The sequence below is a fragment of the Acomys russatus genome, chromosome 18 (assembly GCF_903995435.1).
Source record: "Acomys russatus chromosome 18, mAcoRus1.1, whole genome shotgun sequence".
In the NCBI taxonomy this organism is placed as follows: domain Eukaryota; kingdom Metazoa; phylum Chordata; class Mammalia; order Rodentia; family Muridae; genus Acomys; species Acomys russatus.
In genome coordinates this window covers 62,917,975-62,937,016 of record NC_067154.1, presented here as the reverse complement: position 1 = coordinate 62,937,016, position 19,042 = coordinate 62,917,975, and the positions used below count along the sequence as shown (strand labels likewise).

Genomic DNA, 19,042 nt, shown 5'->3' with positions numbered 1-19,042 from the left:
TGTCTGTTCGTTGCACATACAGAACAGGCGCAGCTATTGGCTCTGACGTTTTTACGCAAGATTTGGGCCAAGTGAAAATTTGTCACAGCACTCCCACTCCTATCCCGTTTCTTCTGTTCAAGCATTTCCTCTGTCAGTTCGTTCTGTTACCCCTTTTCGGAGAGTCAGAACAGCTGAGGTAAACCAGCCAGCCAGAGTTCAGAAAGAACTAGAAAGGTGTGAGCTTATTCAGCAGTAACCCATGAGACAACAATCACATCCAGTAAATAAAAGTTACATTTCCATAATAAAAATACAATAAGTCTGAATATTTACACACATTAGGCTTCTCATATGCTTATGTCATACAGCCACAGTCATGCCTTCTCCTGGTAAAGATTTAATTATCAAGGAGTCACCACTGTATCTACCACCAAATAAGTATTTGTTAATTAATGTATTTTAATGGATTACTATATCTTAATTTGATTCTAATAAACTTTATTTTAATTGAGTTTTTAAAAAATTGTCATAGGTGTGCAAACCTTCACAAAAAGCAAGAAGTTGCAACAGCCGGGCATGGTGGCACACACCTGTAATCCTAGCACTCAGGGAGGCAGGTGGATCTCTGGAGGCCAACTTAGTCTACAAAGCAATTCCGGGACAGCAGAGGCTACATAGAAAAAACCCTGGAGAGACAGAGAGAGAGAGACAGACAGACAGACAGACAGACAGACAGACAGACAGACAGACAGACAGAGACAGACACACAGAGAGAGAGGGGGGCAAGAAGATCAATTTCTTTTTTCAGCATAGTTTAGAAAAGCTCGTTTTATTTTCTAGGGACATTTCAGTTCATGTCAAAATGTACTGAAAAGATCTGAATTCTACAGCTCTACAATTCAGAGTTCTAATGATAATTGTAAATTGTGCAATGTTCCACGTGCACACACACGTGTGCGTGCTCGTGAGGTTTCAGTGATATCTTTTGGTGGCTGAAGAGATGGCTCTTGCAGAAGGCCTGCGCTAGGTCCCTATATCCACACCAGATAGCTCACAACAGATATTCTCTTCTGGCCTCTGTGGGCACCAGTACTCACTTGTGCATACCTACACATACACATAAACCCACATACACATAACTGAATTTTAAATAAAAGTGATTGTATGTATCTAGATAAAATCTGGATCCACTAATGGAATAAAATGTAGTATTTGTCTTTCTAAAAAAAAAAAAATGTGCAATGTTCATGAAAGCAAACAGCCAAATTTTTATTATTCTCAAATTTCTCATTTAAAAAGAAAATACTAATTCTTACCCGTCAGGATTAAATTTCAAATAAAGCTTAAAATATCTATATAATATTTCAGCATAGATCAAGGCACAGAAAACCTATACAGACATAGACATTTTGAAATGTGCACATAATAGGCATTGATACAGTTCTTCATTTAATGACTAGAGAACAAGATTATTATTCAAGAAAAGGAGGATGGGGAAATAGAAGGATCCAGAGGACCTTAGAAACCTAGAAGAAGAACATCATAAGGGGTGGATCAGGGCCCGGGGGGGGGGGGTCTGCTCAAACTATTGCTCTAACCAAGGACAGTACAAGCAGTAAGCACGAACCCCTACTCTGATCTAGCCAACAAACAGGACATCCTCCACAGTTATGTGGAGAGCAGAGACTGACTCTGACATGAGCTCTGGTGCCCCATATTTGACTACCTCCCCTTGGTGGGGAGTCCTGGTGGCACTCAAAGAAAGAATAGGCAGACTACCAAGATGAGACTTGTTAGCCTGCGACCATAAAGTGGGGGAGGAGCTCCCCCTTGGACAATGGGGTAGGGGTGGGAGGGTAGGAGGAATGGGAGGATATGAGTGATAGGAGAATAAATTGTAATCTGAATAAATTAATAAAAATATAAAATAAAATAAAATTTTTTAAAAATCAAACATCCTATAAGCATAAGAAAGAAATGAGAAGAAAGCCAGCCATAAATCCATACCCATAAATACTTGCACCTGGGGTAGAATGAGATAGCAGCATAAATAAGTTTAAAAAGAAGTCAGGAGTGAACTCAGTGCTGATCTCAGGAAAGAATTATAAGTAGAAGCAATAATATAAAAGGATTGGATATGTGAAATTATGCCCAAAAGATCATAATGAAGAGAAACGTTCTTAAATTTTTCTTGTGTGTGTATGTGTGTGTGTGTGTGTGCGATGCAATGTGTGTTTGCATGTGTGCATTTGCATGTGCACATGTGTGTGGAGACCAGAGGTTGATGCTAGGTCTGTTTGAACATTCTCCACCTTACATTTTGAGGCAAAGTCTCTCAAAACTTAAAGCTCACTGATTGGTCTAATGTAGGCCAGGATGCGCTGGCACTGTCTCTGGAGTGCTGAGCTAACAGGCCGTCTGCTACACCCACTGGGCTTTCTAAGCGGGGCTGGTATTCTAACATCTGGTCTTCAGGTTTGCACAGCAAGCAGTTTACCTGCCGAACCATCTCCCCCTTCTCTGGGGAAAGGTTTTTTTTTTAAATCAAAGAAAAATAAAAGTAAGGTCCACATTATTATCCTAGGCATTCGTAGTAGATAATGCCACAGCAAGATACTAGAACAAACACAAACACTGTAAACAGAACATTTTAAGCAAATATGGAAATCATATGCCATGTCTCTGGAAATACTGACCAGGAAGGACCATGTGATCTATACCACATATGTTACAAGACTTTAAACTTCAAAAGTGTGTGAGATTCGTCTCCCCAAGCAGCAAGTGACTTAAACTAATGAACATCAGATCATCGTCAGAAATTTCAGCAACAGCCCTTTAGATCAAAAGAAACCAGAGTACCGCATAGGACTGCCAGGAAAGACAGGCTTTGTTTTTTCACCCAGGAAAACTAAATTTCTCGATGAAAGAGACAGAAAACCTGTTATCAAGGTGTCATTGTACACACAGAGCACTGTTTAATAGTGTTCCCATGAGCTCTTTCCAAAGAGACTTCTGAAAAGCGTGCCTCTGACAGACACACCGCCTGCAAAAGTGACTCAGACACCAAAGGAAGAGCCAAGTGGCAGTGGGAGGCGCTCACACGGGAAAGCTGAGACAACGTGAGGGTGGCGCTAAAGCACAGACACTCCACAGCCGAGTGCTGTGCTGATATGAGACAAACGGGAACCAGAGGACCAACCGGCAGTGCGCTTTCAACGTCCTCTCGTCTTCTTGGCCTTGGGTCTGTGGGTCTGTGGGTCCGTGGGTCCGTGGGTCTGTGGGTCCATGGGTCCGTGGGTCCGTGGGTCCGTGGGTCCGTGGGTCCGTGGGTCCGTGGGTCCATGGGTCTGTCATTGATCTGAGATTATCTGTGAACTATGAAATAAAGCTAACAAGTAATTACTAGATAGTCGAGTTTGGCCATCCCTTGAGTCCTTCAAAATTCAAATCTTGAAATCAAAAGAAAAAAATGTAGATATGATACAAAAGAAGTAAATAAATTTTCTGTATCCTGAATCTAATTTGAAACTATGAGAATCAACTCAAGGGAAATCCCGGAATGGTGACCAGCCCCAGTATCAATAAATATTACTGAAATCTAGATTATGTGCCCCCCAAAACTCATCAATAAATCTACCAATAAATACATCAGGGCTGCTTGGAGAAAGTATTGCTGACCTTGAAAAAGGAGTACACATCGATGTAGAGCAGCTTGTCGTTGCTGCGAACCGAGAATCTGTGCCAGCAGCTACTGGAATCACATCAAAAGAACTGATGGGCCGACAAGCAGCTGACCCCCTGACCTATGATAAGAGAAAGAGTGTAGAACTGGTGAGTAGGGAGGAAGGGCGACATCTGGAAGGAGTTGGAGGAGGGGAAAGAGTGTAACCAAAATATATTGTACTAAACTATCAAAGAATTGGTAACAACATTAAAAATAGCAATTGTAATGGAGTAAAACCCATCAAATATGTCTTAACCTTAAATTCATAGTGATGTTTTAAACAATTAGTCACTTTTTAAAGAATTGTATAAACTCCGTTAATTGTTAATAACTGGTATGAAAATAGCCAGAATCATGAACTCGCCTTGACTGTCTTCCTCCAGGACTATTCTGGTAGCTAAAACTAACACAGGAGGGGCAGCTCCCTATTAAAGAGTCGTTTCAATGAAATTCAACGGAATGGCAGGTTTGCAAGTGGGATGAGTCTGTACAGGGAACATGAATGCTACGGATGCCACAAAGGGAAGACACAGGGCATCCTGGGCATCCTGGTGAGAGAGCATGATGCCACAGATGGCCCTGCCAGGGAGATCACACTGGAACACAACTACGAAGGCCGCTGGTTCACAGGAAGCAACCCTAACCCTAACCCTAACCCTGAGAAGCAGAGGACCCTGTGAACCAACCTGCCCTTTGCCCTCAGCAGAGCCCACATGACCAGGGACTGCAGGAGACATGTCCCACTCTCTGACTGAAAGACCTTTCTAGAAACCAGCAAACGCCACCCACCCATTGCTGTGTCATTCCGATCCAAATTACAGTAACTGTGCAGAAATTGAGTTGAATTTCATGGCTTTTGGGTTCTGTGCTGCTATAAAGTGTACAATTTAGGGAACAGTGTGTGTGTGTGTGTGTGTGTGTGTGTGTGTGTGTGTGTGCAGGCAAGTGTGCATGTTACTGAGGACTGAACCTAAGATCTCATACAAGCTAGGCAAGAACTCTACCTCAAGATGTAGATTGTTCTTTGAAATCAAAAATTTTAAATGTTAACGAAAATCTGTTTATTTTAATACTTAAACTGAAATTTAGTGGATTTGTTTTTCTCCCTTAACTCAGTCAAAGAATTACTACACATTAGGTTTGCAAATAAAACTGTAAAGCATAAAAATATTTTCAACTAATCATTTGTTTCCAGTGCAAGCGCCATCCAAATGGATCCCCGCCACGTTTCTTATTTTTTACATATTTGATGCACTCAGATTCAGTATAAGCTGTTGCTGATTCCTTTTACTGTTGCGATTTGCAATTTATGGTCTGAAATTACGTATTTTGAAATGGCTCTGTGTAGTTATTTCAGATGACTAGCAGTATCTATTGATGCCAGAAGAGGGCACTGCAGAGCAGTGTAGCTATGAGTTCTTTGTGACTAACGCAATCTAAGAATATCTATTCTAAAGGAAAAATAGGAAGCTTTACTACTGCAGACAAGGACCAAAAACAGTTGATAGACATTTATTGACTATGAAAAGAACAGCTTAAATATAAATAGGAAGATATCTAGCATATCAAATGCACATCTTTCAGAACATAGTAATGCTTAATCTGTAGGTTTTATATTAAAACAGAAAGCATCCTACTATGTCTGCTGTTAGCTGTAATACCATTCTCAAGAACAGCCTTGAATACATGGCCACTGTGTTTGCTTTAATCAACTCAAGCTCATCGCTAATAGATGTGTGTCTGGTATCAGCTGCTCCCCTGCAAAGCAGTTCACAGGTGATTGAATCCTGGTTGTTGCCTTATGAAAAGACAAGTGAGGCTTTGAGCATCACAGGGTCTGCCTTCCTTGCTCACAATCTGCCTCTGACGGCCCTCTTCTATCCTGGGCCTGACTTCTGACTCCTGACTACTTTAGTGGTCAAAGCAGAACCGCTCCCCTGATAGGCCCTTTCCCTGTGACTCCTGAGTAGTGCTCTCTTGAGATGTGCTAAAAGCTCAAAGAGATTACAAAACTGTCCCAGTGTCATTTCTTTAAGGGATGACAGATGTAGGAAAGTACATTCCCTTTTTTATGCTACTCTGAAATACACCTTCTAAATAAATGTCATTCACTCTAATCTCTATCAACATGTGATTAATTTCCCTAGGAGTTCTAGTCAATTCAAAAACAATTCAGTTTTTTATTACAAAAAGATAAACATTTCATGGATGTAGGTAGGAAGGTCAGTGTGTTCCGTAGTCCTGTAGTTCATTTCAGATTTTCTCTGAGCAACACAAAAACTACATTGAACATTATGATGTCATATCTAAGTGGTCGGAAGTGGTAGCAAGGACTAGTCTGTGGGGGTCAGCGCGGTGACTAGGAGAGTAAAGTGCTTGCTCTGCAACGTGGGGACCTGAGCTCAGATACTTATTGCCCACACAAAAATTTGGGTGTGGCAGTAAGGACCTGTAAGCCCAGCTCTGGGGTACAGAGACAAGAGAACCCCTGGGCTCACTGGCTAGCCACTCTAGCCAGTCAGGGACCTCTAGCTTTAGTGGAAAAGGAGTGATAAAGGAAGACACTTGATAAATATTAACCTCTGACCACACACACACAGAGAGAGAGAGAGAGAGAGAGAGAGAGAGAGACAGAGACAGAGACAGAGACAGAGACAGAGACAGACAGACAGACAGGCAGGCAGAGAAAGAGAGACACAGAGAAAGAGAGACAGACAGACAGAGAGACACACAAAGACAGACAGAGAGACAGAGACAGAGACACAAAGACAGACAGAGAAAGAGAGACACAGAGACAGACACAGAGAGACAGAGGGGCAGTGAGGGGTGTAAAGATGAGCTTGTGACTCTGTCTGTCCCTTCCCAGACATCTTGATTTACATAGTGCTTGTTTTTAGACTGGTTTGTCCATGCGAGCTCATATGTTCTAGCCTGGTCTGCCTTCCTGAGATGTTCAGTTCCAGATTCCAAGAACCTGGCTTCTATCTGTCTTTTGTTACCAGTGGTTACTGGTTCATGTGCCAAGTGCTTAAATAAGATAATTTACTGGGGCCTCCCAGTGCTGACCACTCAAAGTCCCTCACTCTGAGTTCTTGGGAATCTAACCTGGATATTCTCTCTCTCTCTCTCTCTCTCTCTCTCTCTCTCTCTCTCTCTCTCTCTCTCTCTCTCTCTCTCTCTCTTTCCTCTCTCTCTCTCTCTCTCCTTCCTTCATCTTCTTCTTTTGACTACTTGGTCGACTGTAAAGTGGTTCACTGTCTAATACGCAGTCAATGAGCAGGACAGAGCTGTGCCCCCAGGGTGTTTTTCTTACTCCTTTTCCCTGGGATGACTTTGTTACCATCACCTAGAGGCACACTTTGACCTTTCCTTCCTGTCATCTGTCCCTAAGCCTGAACGATAAAACACCTCCTGAACTCGTGTTCAGATTAGTATTGGATCACAGCCAGGGACACGCAGTAATACAGTGTGGATTGGAAAACACCCCACTAAACAATGACAATTACATGTTCCAAGTGTTAGTTTCAACATCAAATTCTTTGGAAACTAGAGCACTTATTCAGATGACTGACAGTGTCATTACCAGCAATGTATACACCATATACCATACCACAGCTGTGGCACGTAGCCTCATAGTTAGTTAGAGTCTGTACGGAGACACAGATAAAAATAAAACTACAAAAGAATCTTAAACATTATGTTAAGTGAAATAAGCCAAACTCAGAAAACAATTGCCAGTTTTGTCGTATGTGCAGCCTAGATTTAAAATTGTATATGTGGCGGGGGCGGCAGGGCGTGGTGATGAATCAGACGGGAGGAAGAGATGTTAAGAGAAAGCTAGCGTGTGGCATAGAAGTCATAGAGGGAACGAGAACCAGTGTTTGCATAATGACTTCTGTCTCGTGAATTGTGACTATAGCATTCCTTTACAACCCAAAACTAAAGTGGTCCTTGCACTTTTCAGCTCCGCAAGTCTGTTTTCAGCATCAGGGCGAGGAACCTTCTGGAAAAGGAGACTGCAGTAACAAAAATCTTAAGGTAATACCAATGAACTTGAAGCATCCTTTAACACATATGGGGTTACACTAAGGGGAAAAGGAGCTTTTCTCAACGACAGCAATATTTGCTTTCTGCTCAATTTTAGGAACACACATCTTCATGCTTTCAAATGATGTCAGCGACACAGCTAATACTATTGTATTATAATGTGTCATGTTTATTATTTAATGCATTTAAATATACTATATGTGAAAGCATTTACAAGAAAAGGTGAAAAGATACTATCATTATTCTTTACCATTTATATTTTTTATTATAACTAAAGGAAAAAATCCTAAGGGAACATAGCAAAGTGCAAATCTTTAAAAAAGTAATTATGATCTCATCATCCATTCCCTAAGGATCTGTTTGAAAGCCCTGCTGGATATGTCTGTGCACTGTGTGCATGCAGTACCTATCGAGGCCAGAAGAGGGCGTCAGATCCCCTTGGACTGGAGTTACAGCTGGTTCTAAGCTTCCATGTGGGTGCTGGGAACTGAACTTGGATCCTTTTCAAGAGCAACAAGAGCTCTTAAGTGCTCACGCATCTCTCTAACCCCATACAGCAACCTTCAACTGATCATGAAAGCATATTATTTTACTGTTTCTCTCTAAAATATGCCTTGAAATGAGGTGTCAACAAGAAAATCAATCTGACCACTGAGTGTATCAGACTATACATAGGGAGTGGTATGGTTCACACAAACATGTGTGCATTAGAACATCAGATGGTGACCTGTATTATGTGTATGTGCAAACGATAAAAGTGGTATGGCTGACAAAGCCAATAACCACCTTCATATGACCAAGTATCATACAAATTTGTGCTAAGTGGAAGGAATCCGACTCTTCTCCCAAGTCCATTACTAAAAATGGACATGAAAGCATCTTTCTATAATGTGTGTTATTATGGCTTGGGAAGCCATGATGAGGAAATGCAGCTAGTTATATGCAAGGTAAGAAACTATTAAGTTTATAACAGAACCTAAAAATTGTGAGAGAGAGAAAGAGAGAGAGAAAAGAGTCCTATCTCATGAAAACATTCCACTGTGTTCTCTCCATGGATGACAGTTAGGTGCAGTCACGCCTGCATTGCAGTGGTTTCTTGAATTAAGAGTGAATGTTGCTGGGGCTGAAGTAGTCTCAGTCTAGATAAGCACAGAAGGTCTCATGGAAAGAGACAACTTGAGTCCCAAAGTGGCTGATGCTCTGACTAGGTGCTCACTCACCTCAGTGTCGCCCTTGGAGTATGCCATGAGGCTGGTCTGGGCAGCTCATAACCTCCAAGATACTTGGTTAAGCTGTAGCTACACCAGTAATTTCACAGCAGGGACCTCAGAAATGCTGACACACTTTCTAGAAAAGAAACACTCATCCAGTGATAGTACACAACCCACTCTGCATCTAATGCAGAGCCTCCCTGCCATTTCTCTCCTGCTACAATGCCTCTTTATCAAGTCAGCTGTGCTTGGGATGCACAGTGACCATGGCTGTGCTCAAGTATTTAGCTCCGCTTCTTTGCTGGAGCTACACAGTGAGCCAACTGTGTCCAGTTAATGACTCTGTGTCTTGGGTAGCAGCCAGCAAGCCAAGACCAAGGCCTAGCAAGCAAGCCATGGCCAGATTACCTGCTGAATTACTCTGTTCCATATATATTTCAGTACCTCAAGGCTGGAAAGGGGATGGAGTCATAAGGAAGGGGTCATAGACCTCACCTCCTTTTCGTTTTGTCATGGTTAATGTTGGTTGTCAACTTGACATGATCTAGAGTCATCCAAGAGGCACACCTCTCAGTGTGTCTGTGCGTAAGTTCTAGGCTAGAATGCCTGAGGTAAGGAGACCCAGCCTATGTTTGAGCAGCTCACTTGCATGGCTGGTCTTGAACTATATGAAAGGGGGAAGCTGGCTGACCACCGGCATTCATCTCTCTCTCTCTGTTTACTGGCTGCACATATAGTGTGACCAGCTCCCTCGAGCCTTGGCTACCATGACTTACCTGGCAAGGTGAACTAGACTCTCTACATGTGAGCCAAAATGCATCCCGCCATCCTCAGATTGCAATGTGAAAAGTAACTAATGTGTAGTAATCTTCTGAGATATCACTGTGTCCTCCCTTCCATCCATCCCCTCCTTTTCCCTCTTCCAGGTGATGAGGCAGGAGACGCCCTCTGGGAATCATGGTGTGCACTGATCTAGGACTAAGTCTTGAGGAAGCCAAACAAAAGGACATGGCGTTTCTCATGAGTCCTATGGGCCAATACTCTACTATTTATCTAGGTGACAAATGTCTCAGTCTCCCAGGAAATCATTTCACTTACAGTTAGGCCTTTAAGAAACATCGTGTCATAAGATATATGTGAACATGTCATTTGAATTTTTAAAAAGTCACATTTTTCTGAGATTTGATCAGTTTAACAATGAAAAGTGACTTAATGGGTACACAGTGTCACAAAAATGAATGAATTAGATGAATGGAATAAATAATGCTTTCACAAAATTCCATTCAGTCACATATATAAACAATGCTGCAAGGGGGAAATTTAACAATTTTCTTTCCTTTTTTTTTTTTTTTTTTTTTTTTTATAAATTGGCACTTGCACCTTTTTTTATTAATTTATTCAGATTACATCTTAATTGTTATCTCATCACTTGTATCCTCCCAGTCCTCCCTCCCTCCCACTTTCACCCTATTCCCCTCCCCTAGGCCTATGACTGAGGGAGACCTCCTCCCCCACTATATGGTCATAGACTATCAAGTCTCATCTTGGTAGCCTGCTTATTCGTCCTCTGAGTGCCACCAGGCCTCCCCACCAAAGGGAAGTGATCAAATATGGGGCACCAGAGTTCATGTCAGCTATTAAAAACAAGGAAATCCAGAAATCTGTGGACAAATGGATGGATCTAGAAATGATCATACTGAGTGAGTTAACCCAGACCCAGAAAGACTCACATGGTATATACTCACTTATAATTGGACACTAGCTCAAAAGGGATGTCCCATGAAAGTCTTCACTTACCAGGGGATTGGGATAGATGTGAGGACATCCTACTGGGACTCTAGGTAAGAGAAATATAGGAGAATGGGGAAATAGAAGGGTCCAGAGGGTCCTAGAAACCTACAAGAAGAACATCATGATGGGTGGATCTGAGCCCAAGGGGGTCTGCTCAAACTACTGCACCAACCAAGGACAATACAAGCAGTAAACATCGAACTCCTACTCTGATCTAGCTAATGGACAGGGCATTTCTTTTTAATATATGGAAATTGGGGGGTTTTATTGAAAAAAGTATATGATGTGTGAAAAATAATCTTTAAACTGTCAAGAAATATGGACCCTCCTCAATAATTTGGGGATAAGAAAAGCCAAAAGTATTTCACTACGTCCCAGAAAAGCATAAGACAAAAGGGCTTTGGCTGTATGTCACTTTATGAATTCATTAACTACTGGAAATAAAGGGCTACAGCTTGAAAATAAGATTTTTTAACAGAAGTTTGATCTTTACGAAAATAATTTATCTTCTTTGCTCTTAAAATTTTTCTTGCTTCTCTGAGCACATAAGAACAGAGGTCCTGCTGTGTCCAGAGGACACTGTTTCACTCAAGTCCTTGACAATCCGTGCTTCTCACAATCAGATCCTCTATAAAAAAGCTATCCTTAGCATCACAAGCTTGTAGTCAAAGTGCTGAGGGAACAGGCTGGCCTTGCTGGCAGCCTAGCCAGGCCCAGTCAGAGGACTCCAGGTTCAGAGACTCTGTCTCAAAATGGACAGTGGAGAATGACTGAGGAAAACAACAGAGCTCAGCCTCTGTCCTCCACATGCATACACTTGCACATACACTCATACGCAGATGTGTATTCGTGTGTTTACAGACACCACTACATACACACGCACGCACACACACATGCACGCAGGCACTCATGCAAGCCAAGAAAGGAAGGGGTTTGGCTAGCTGGAGACCAGTGACCAAGAGCTTAGTCTTGAAGTGCTCTGAGCATAGCCCAGTAGACTTTTTATCAAAGGATTTTTCTGCATCTATTGAGATAATCTTGGGGCTTTTGTTTTAAAGTCAATTTTTGTCGTTTGCTACATTTATCGGCTTGTGTCTGTTGAGCCACTGTTGCCCCTCTGTGATGAGGCCGACTTGGTCGTGGGATAATCATATCGATGTTTGTCTTTATTTAGTTTGCAAGTATTTTACTGAGGATTTTTTAATCTGTTTGTCAGAGATATTGTCCAGTAGTTTTCTTTTGTTGTTGTTGTGTTTTTATCTAATTTGGGTGCTCCTTCTGTTTCTTTTCTTTTAATAAATTAAGAAGGATTAGCTATGGATATTTTTTGAAATTCTGGTATAATTCTGTTATGAATCTATCTGGGTCTGGCCCTCTTTTAGTTGGAAAGTTTTTTATTACTATTTCAAACTCTTCCTTACTTATGAGTCTATTTAGAGTTGATCCCTTTTTGGTTTAATTTGAGTGATTTGAGTGAAATTTGTTCATTTCTCTGAGATGTTCTAACTTAATGGAGTACAGGCTTTTAGAGTATTCCCTTGGAATATTTTTAATTTATTTAATGTATGTTGTGACGTTTCCTGTACATTTCTGGTTATATTAATTTGGGCCCTCTCTCTTTATTTTGGTTCATTGGAAAGGGTCTTTCAATTTTTTTTTATCTTCTGAAAGAACCAGCTTTTAGACTCCCTGATTCTCCATGCTGTTTTCTTTGTTTCTATTTCTATTAGTTTCTGCTCTGTTTTTTTTTTAATTATTATTATTTATTGCCATCTATGGGATTTGGATTTGGCTTGTTCTTTCTTGTTTTTCCAAATTTTTTGAGTGCCATCATTAAGTCATTTATTTGTGCTCTTTCTGAACATTTAATGTAGGCACTTAGAGCTGTAAATCTCCCTCATAGGACTGCTTTTAATGTGTCCCAGAGGCTATGCTGTCTTGTGTTTTCATGACCAGAGAGGCCAATCCTGCAGTCTATAGTCTGAATAAATGATTTGAGGGAAAGAGCCTGGAACTAAGAATGCAGACTCTAGTGTAGCAACCTCCCCTCCATAGCCATGTTAAGTTTTGGGTGAAAGGTCTGGGTTTGAAGCCCTGATAATCAAAGTGCTACTGTGGCCACAGTTCTCACTGGACCTACATCTCAAAATATGTTCTGACTTGGATGCTGCCATTTCAGCTCAGATCACTTCCTTTAAAATTCCTGTGACCTTTTCTTAGCATCAGAGGGGGGAGGAAAAAAATTGTCATGCGTTTTTAAAGTGCTGTTACCTCTGTTGAGGCTTGCTTTAATTCAAAGCCCCCAAATCAAGTAAAAATGCACTCTCGTTCTCAAAAGCATCAATGAATACAGAAATATCAGCACACCAAAAATCTTTAAACAGTACAGACCATTTGTGGTTTGCCAAGACAGTATCTTTATAACCTTGGCAAATATCAGCTTGGATATGTGTACCCTCATATTTGATTAATGGCTGTGCACTTATGAAAATAAGCACTACTGAAAGTCTAAAGAACACTCTTTAGTCTTTTTAGCTAGACCTAAGATGAAGTGGTGTTCCGAGTGTAATATTGTCACTGCCTTTTGCCTCCGGCTATGACTCTAAGGGCATCATTTACATTTCTAAGTATTTTATTTTTTATTGTATGGGTGTTTTGCTGACGTGAAGGTTTGTGCATCATGTGTGTCCCTGTTGCCCATGGAGGCCAGAGGAGGGTTTGGGGTCCCCTGGAGTTGTTTGTGAGCCACCATGAGGATGTTGGGCATTGAACCCAGGTCCTATGAAAGAACAGCCAGTTTTCTTAACAACTGTGCCACCTCCCCAGCCCCTAAGAGTCTTTTTACTAAGAGTTTCCCTTAGTTAGCCACCCATCCAGGACTTCTGGGGCTACTACTACATGCCATGGAACTGTAGTATTTTTGCTTTTTCCTCTTCAGCAATTTCTGTTTTTTAAAGCATCATCTTTTATTGTTGTTGTTGTTGTTATCTTGTTTTGTTTGTTTGTCCTTCAAGACAAGGTTTCTCTATGTAGCCCTGACTGTCCTGAAACTTGCCCTGTAAGCCCTGCTGACTGATCTCAAACTCAGAGATCCACCTGCTTCTACCTCCCAGGTGCCGGGATTAAAAGTGTACGCCACCACCGCCCAGCCCAAAGCACTGCCTTGTTGGTCAGCCCTCCCATTCACAAATTTGGATGAGGTCGTGGTTTTTCTTCTTTTGTTCCTGTAACATTCTGGGCATGACTAGCAAGGCAGTGTGTATAGCGCTGCAGAGAGGAACTCTGTGTGTGTGTGTGTGTGTGTGTGTGTGTGTGTGTGTGTGTGTGTGTGACCCCCAGTCTCTAGCTTCAATCCTTAACACTGCGGTTGGCCAAGGGAGAGAGGGACCCCAAATGACCCTGCAAATGAGAAGGCAGAGACAGAAATCCTTGAGACACTCAGTTTGGTTCAATCTCCTGAGACAGAAATAATTATTTTATGGCCAACTTTTGGCAAGAATAAGCCAGAGTTTTAAGAAAACAGTGCTGGGAATTAATGACATAAACACTTACCTTTGTGGTCCCACTACGATTGCCTGTTTCCGGTTTTGCCTTAGCGTTTCTGGACACTAGACCTGCAGACTAATTATAGGACACTACTTGTAGATAAAGAAACTCAGGACATGGATGTGAGTTAAGCCTATTCAGAAACTATAAATAAAAGGATAAAATGTGAAGTATGTATGTATATTTGTATAAAACAAAAATAACAAAGATTTCAAAGTGATACATACTTTTTTCCTTTCATGGTCACATTGTTTTCACTTGGAATATCAGTCAAAAATAAAGTGGAAACTCCAGAAATAAGCATTTTTTTTTAATTATAAGCTATTTCGGTCCCTGTTGTTCTGAGCAGCATGATGGGCTGCCTTGCTGCCCCGCTCCATCCTGCCTGGGCATGAGTGTGCTCTTTGTGTGTCATGCCCACGCCATAGATGGCGCCTCATGTATGTCTCAGCTCATAGCAGGCTGGCGATCTCCGTATCACTGGGCTTGTCAGAGTTACTGTTAGTTTTTAAGGCAGTTAATTGACTTTTTAAAAAATGAACTCAGAAACATGTTCCAGGGCTGTGGTATTCTGTAATGCTCCTATAAAGACAGACAAAATTTTTAAAATATGAGTAAAGAGGGTATTTCCCTTATTGTAGCAACATTCTCTTAATTCTGCCTGTGAACTTTCGTCTGTTGTAGAATGTCTTTCAATAAAACAGTCACTTTTAGTAAAAAAGCTGACTGTATTTTTAAAAAAGAATGCACTATAGAAACATTTTATTAAAGGGTATCTTACCTTTGCTCACCAAAATACAGCACTGTTTTTAATGAGTCACCATCTGATGTGTAACTGTCACTGAGCAATTGCAAACATGGCTGTAACAAGGTTGAATCTGAGAGATTATCAGAGCGCCAGGAGGGAAGGTCACTCTGGCTAAATCTTGCTACTCATAACTCTGTTTTCCTCATAGCATACAGCAACATACATCAATACAAATGCCCGTAGTGAACACGGACATTTAGGCATCTTTATTCATAACTCTCAAACTTGGCGGCAGCCGAGATGCTAATCCACGTGTGAACGGACCTGAACAGTGAGATAGCTCAGTGGGCAAAGGCTCTTCCTGTGCAGCCCCACATCAGTTTTGAGCCCCAGACCCCAAAGGGGAGTGAACCAACTGCTGGAGGTGTCCTCCGACCTCCACACACGCACCGGTGCCAACACAAAAAACACAAACACTGTGCGTACGTACACACATGGTAACAACAATAAATAAACTAAAACAAGATTTAAGATAAAATAAACTGTGGTGTATCCCAGCAGTGGAATATTATTCACTACCTAAAAAGCAGAGACTTTTACAAGATATGAAGGAAATATAGTTGTATACTACATGGGAAGGAAGTTGGTCTGAAAAGGCTGAACTGAGTCTCACAGGATGGTTCCAGCTATACAACATCTGGAAGAGGTAGAGCTTGGATGTCAGATGTTGTTTTAATAGGATCTTGCTTTAATCATTTTGTCTCCAGAGTATAAAGTAATACTACAGAAAATTAAAATTCCCATCTATGGAAAAGTTGAAATTGCCAGGTTTTATTAGATTTCCAAATTTTTATTTTTATTAAATTATCAAAAGTTCAGTGGCTGGCTCAGTAAGAGTGCTTGCTTGAGAGTATGAGGTCATAAGTTCAAATCCTGAGCACGCATATGACTATCCAGGCACAGCTTAGCATGCTTATAACCCAAGTGCTGGAGAGACAGAGACAGGTGTATCCCATGAGTTTACTGGCCGAGGAGCCTACCCCAAATGAGCATCAGTGAAAGAGTTCATTATTTTTCATTGAAATATTTTTATTTATACTTCATTATTTTTCAGTGAAAGACTTTGTCTCAAGGCAGTAAAGCAGACAGTGATAGAGGACTTATATGTGTGCAACACACACACACACACACACACACACACACACACCCCAAAAAATAAAGTTACATCATTACATTATAAAGCATATGTTTCTGAGTCAGTAATTGGGTTACAAAATTTGAACCCTGATAAATAGTTTGGGGTTTATTTATTTTATTTGCTGGGCTCCAACAGGGCCACTGCATGCATGGTTTTCCCATGAGTTGAGTTTGTTTGTCTGTTTATGGAGCATTTGTAAGATAAAGACATTGAAGGTTTCTTTCCAATCTACGATGAGGCATTGAGTCACCATGCATTTACATATCTGTAAGGGCACCTTTGTGAATGATGTGAGAAGACCTAGCCTACTGCCACTGAGGAGTGATAGCCTTCCAAACTGGACAGGGCTGAATCCTTCCAAGCAGGAAAGATATTAAAGGCAGGGGGAGGGTGCTCGCTCTGATAAAAATGCAGCTTCGTCCTCACCTCAGCAAGAGCTCATCACCAGGGGCTAACCCATTACCATCTGCTGCTCTCTCCACCTTGATCACATGATCACATTGTCACCCAGTGTTGTCAGGTAAGAGCCATATGCCCGGTCTCTCTTCTCTTGCTCTCTGAGCCACTCATGAGTTTATATAACTGCCACTGGAGGAGTGTTTCCTCGGTGTCTGATGATGAGGTCACATCACATTAACCAACATCTGAAAATACTTTAAAGTACATTATCTGGTGGAGCTCAGAGTCTGAATAAAACCGCTCAACTTCAGTGCTCTGTGCAGTCGCATTGAGGTTTCTTGGGTGGTAATTACATTTACCACAGATGTTCTCTTGTAATCTAACTTTTCTATAATGAGTGAAAATAATCTGAAGACTCCTAGGCCTCTCTTTCATTACGGAATGCCCAGGCTTTTCCCACACCCTTGTTCTGGGACATTAAGAAAGAAGACATAGAAACAAAGAAAGAAACAGAGGGCCCCCTGCTACTCTGTCTATAAACAACTAGTAGTGTTTAAAGGCTAATAAAACTCCAAAAATCTCTCTTACACCCATCATCTGTGGGCCAATTTTAAAATGTTTTTGATGGAGGAATGTCAAGAAAAATAGAGACAATTTCTTATGACACAGTTCTCTGCTCCTAGAAAAGATTATATACGTGTCTGTCATGTACAGGGCAATTGAAATTCCACACCACGGGGGCAATGTGGGGAAGGGGGCAAGAATCAATCTTTCATATGTTTTTTTCAAAGGCTTGGCAAGAAACCAGGGGTAATATTTTTGCAACTGGGAAAGTGTGTTTGCTGAGGAATATTCCCACATTTGAGTCATCATCAGGGGTCCTCATCTTGTTTTACTTTCAAAGGTAGAGAGGGCATAACATTAACCCCAACTGGGAAAAGGAAAATGCCTCTCTGTAATTCCTCCTCCAGGGGACAGGAATAAAGAGATTACATATGCCTGCATAAAGGAGGGTCTCCTCACTCACACAAGACAAAAGACTTCATTATTTTTTCACTAGACAGAGCCTAGTGCCTCTCACTTCCAGAAGCCAAGCAGGCAGGCTTGGGGTTTTTTGTTGTTAATATTTAGCCACAAGATGGACTTTCTAAGAAGGTCCTTGTTTGCACAGATTTCCACCAGTTTTCACAGACGCTCACGCAGCCCTCTCAGACTTTCCCGTAGGAAAAGATGCAGGGAAGATTCTGGAGACACTGGCACTTCCGCTCAGCCTAGTGTTTCCTCAAGTAGAAACTGTGCCTAAAGATAAAGGGCTTCCTCGATATGATCAGCTCTGCCTTTCTCTGGTCAGCAAGTAAGTAGACATTTTCTCCCTGAGACTGTTCTCCTTGTGCCCTTCAATGAGCCGAACACACACCAAGATTAGTGAGAACTGGAAATGGAAAATTACAGCTTGTCACGTAAGGATAGGCATCCCCTTACAGAAGTGTGTGCACATCCATTTGTCGGGTCGGGGGAAACAGTCTTGAGTCCTTTGCTGGCCAACAGGTTCCTGCAAGGTGAGACCCATGGGGATTGAGTTCCGGGTGATGGCCCTGCTCTCGGGTTGAGAAACTCAAACGAGTTCAGCTCTTGCGGGTCACGAATTCATACCCACTTTCATGCTTATCTACCAGTTTGCACAGACGACACAGATAAAAAAACAAATTTTCTACTTAGGAGAAGCAACATCTGAGCTGGTTTTTCTTTCTTTCTTTTTTTCTTTCTTTCTTTCTTTTTTTTTTTTTTTTTTTTTTTTTTTTTTTTTTTTTTTTTTTTTTTTTTTCTTATTCCTGTTTGGTGTCTGGTCTACTCTAGGTGTGCGGTTTACTTATCTTAAGCGATGCAGTATTCCAACTTGAAATAAAGTTAAGATGAAAAGTGCCTATAAAGGCATTCTATTTTATTTGTAGTGAATTTCATTCTTTAAAAGTGTGAGTGGATCAAATAAATTTTAGAAACTTGATCTTTGCAGCATTTCAAGGTTCGTTGATCACGTATTTATACAGCACTTTCTTTGTTCAAGGACTAAAAAATAACAAATAAATAATACTTTAAATACAACTGTGCTGCTCACTTGGAGCTTTGAGATTGGGGTCTGTATATAGATCTGAGTAACCAAAGAGAATAGCGTGAGGAAATGGATCCTTTCTGGTAAAAGGGGAGACCAGAAAGGGTAAGCCACAGAGGCACATGCCTTGAAGAGAGCTTGTTTTTTCGTTTCAATAGACTCCTGACATTATACTCGGGTGGGAGGATATTTCTTCAGAAACTTTCAAATACACTTGCTGTAGCCTGCCCTAACCAATGCCTTTACTCAAATGTGCATTTTACAGTTTGCTAAAACAGTATTAGGT

The 19,042-nt window shown here is 41.3% G+C and overlaps 1 protein-coding gene across 1 annotated transcript in view; it reads left to right on the top strand.

The window, feature by feature from the left end:
* The window catches only part of Nalcn (sodium leak channel, non-selective), a 297,987-nt gene that overhangs the window by 219,869 nt on the left and 59,076 nt on the right, over positions 1–19,042 (top strand). Inside the window, exon 18 of the mRNA XM_051161012.1 lies at positions 7,671–7,744. Coding sequence (XP_051016969.1) covers positions 7,671–7,744 — 74 coding nt within the window. The remainder of the gene's footprint in view (positions 1–7,670; positions 7,745–19,042) is intronic.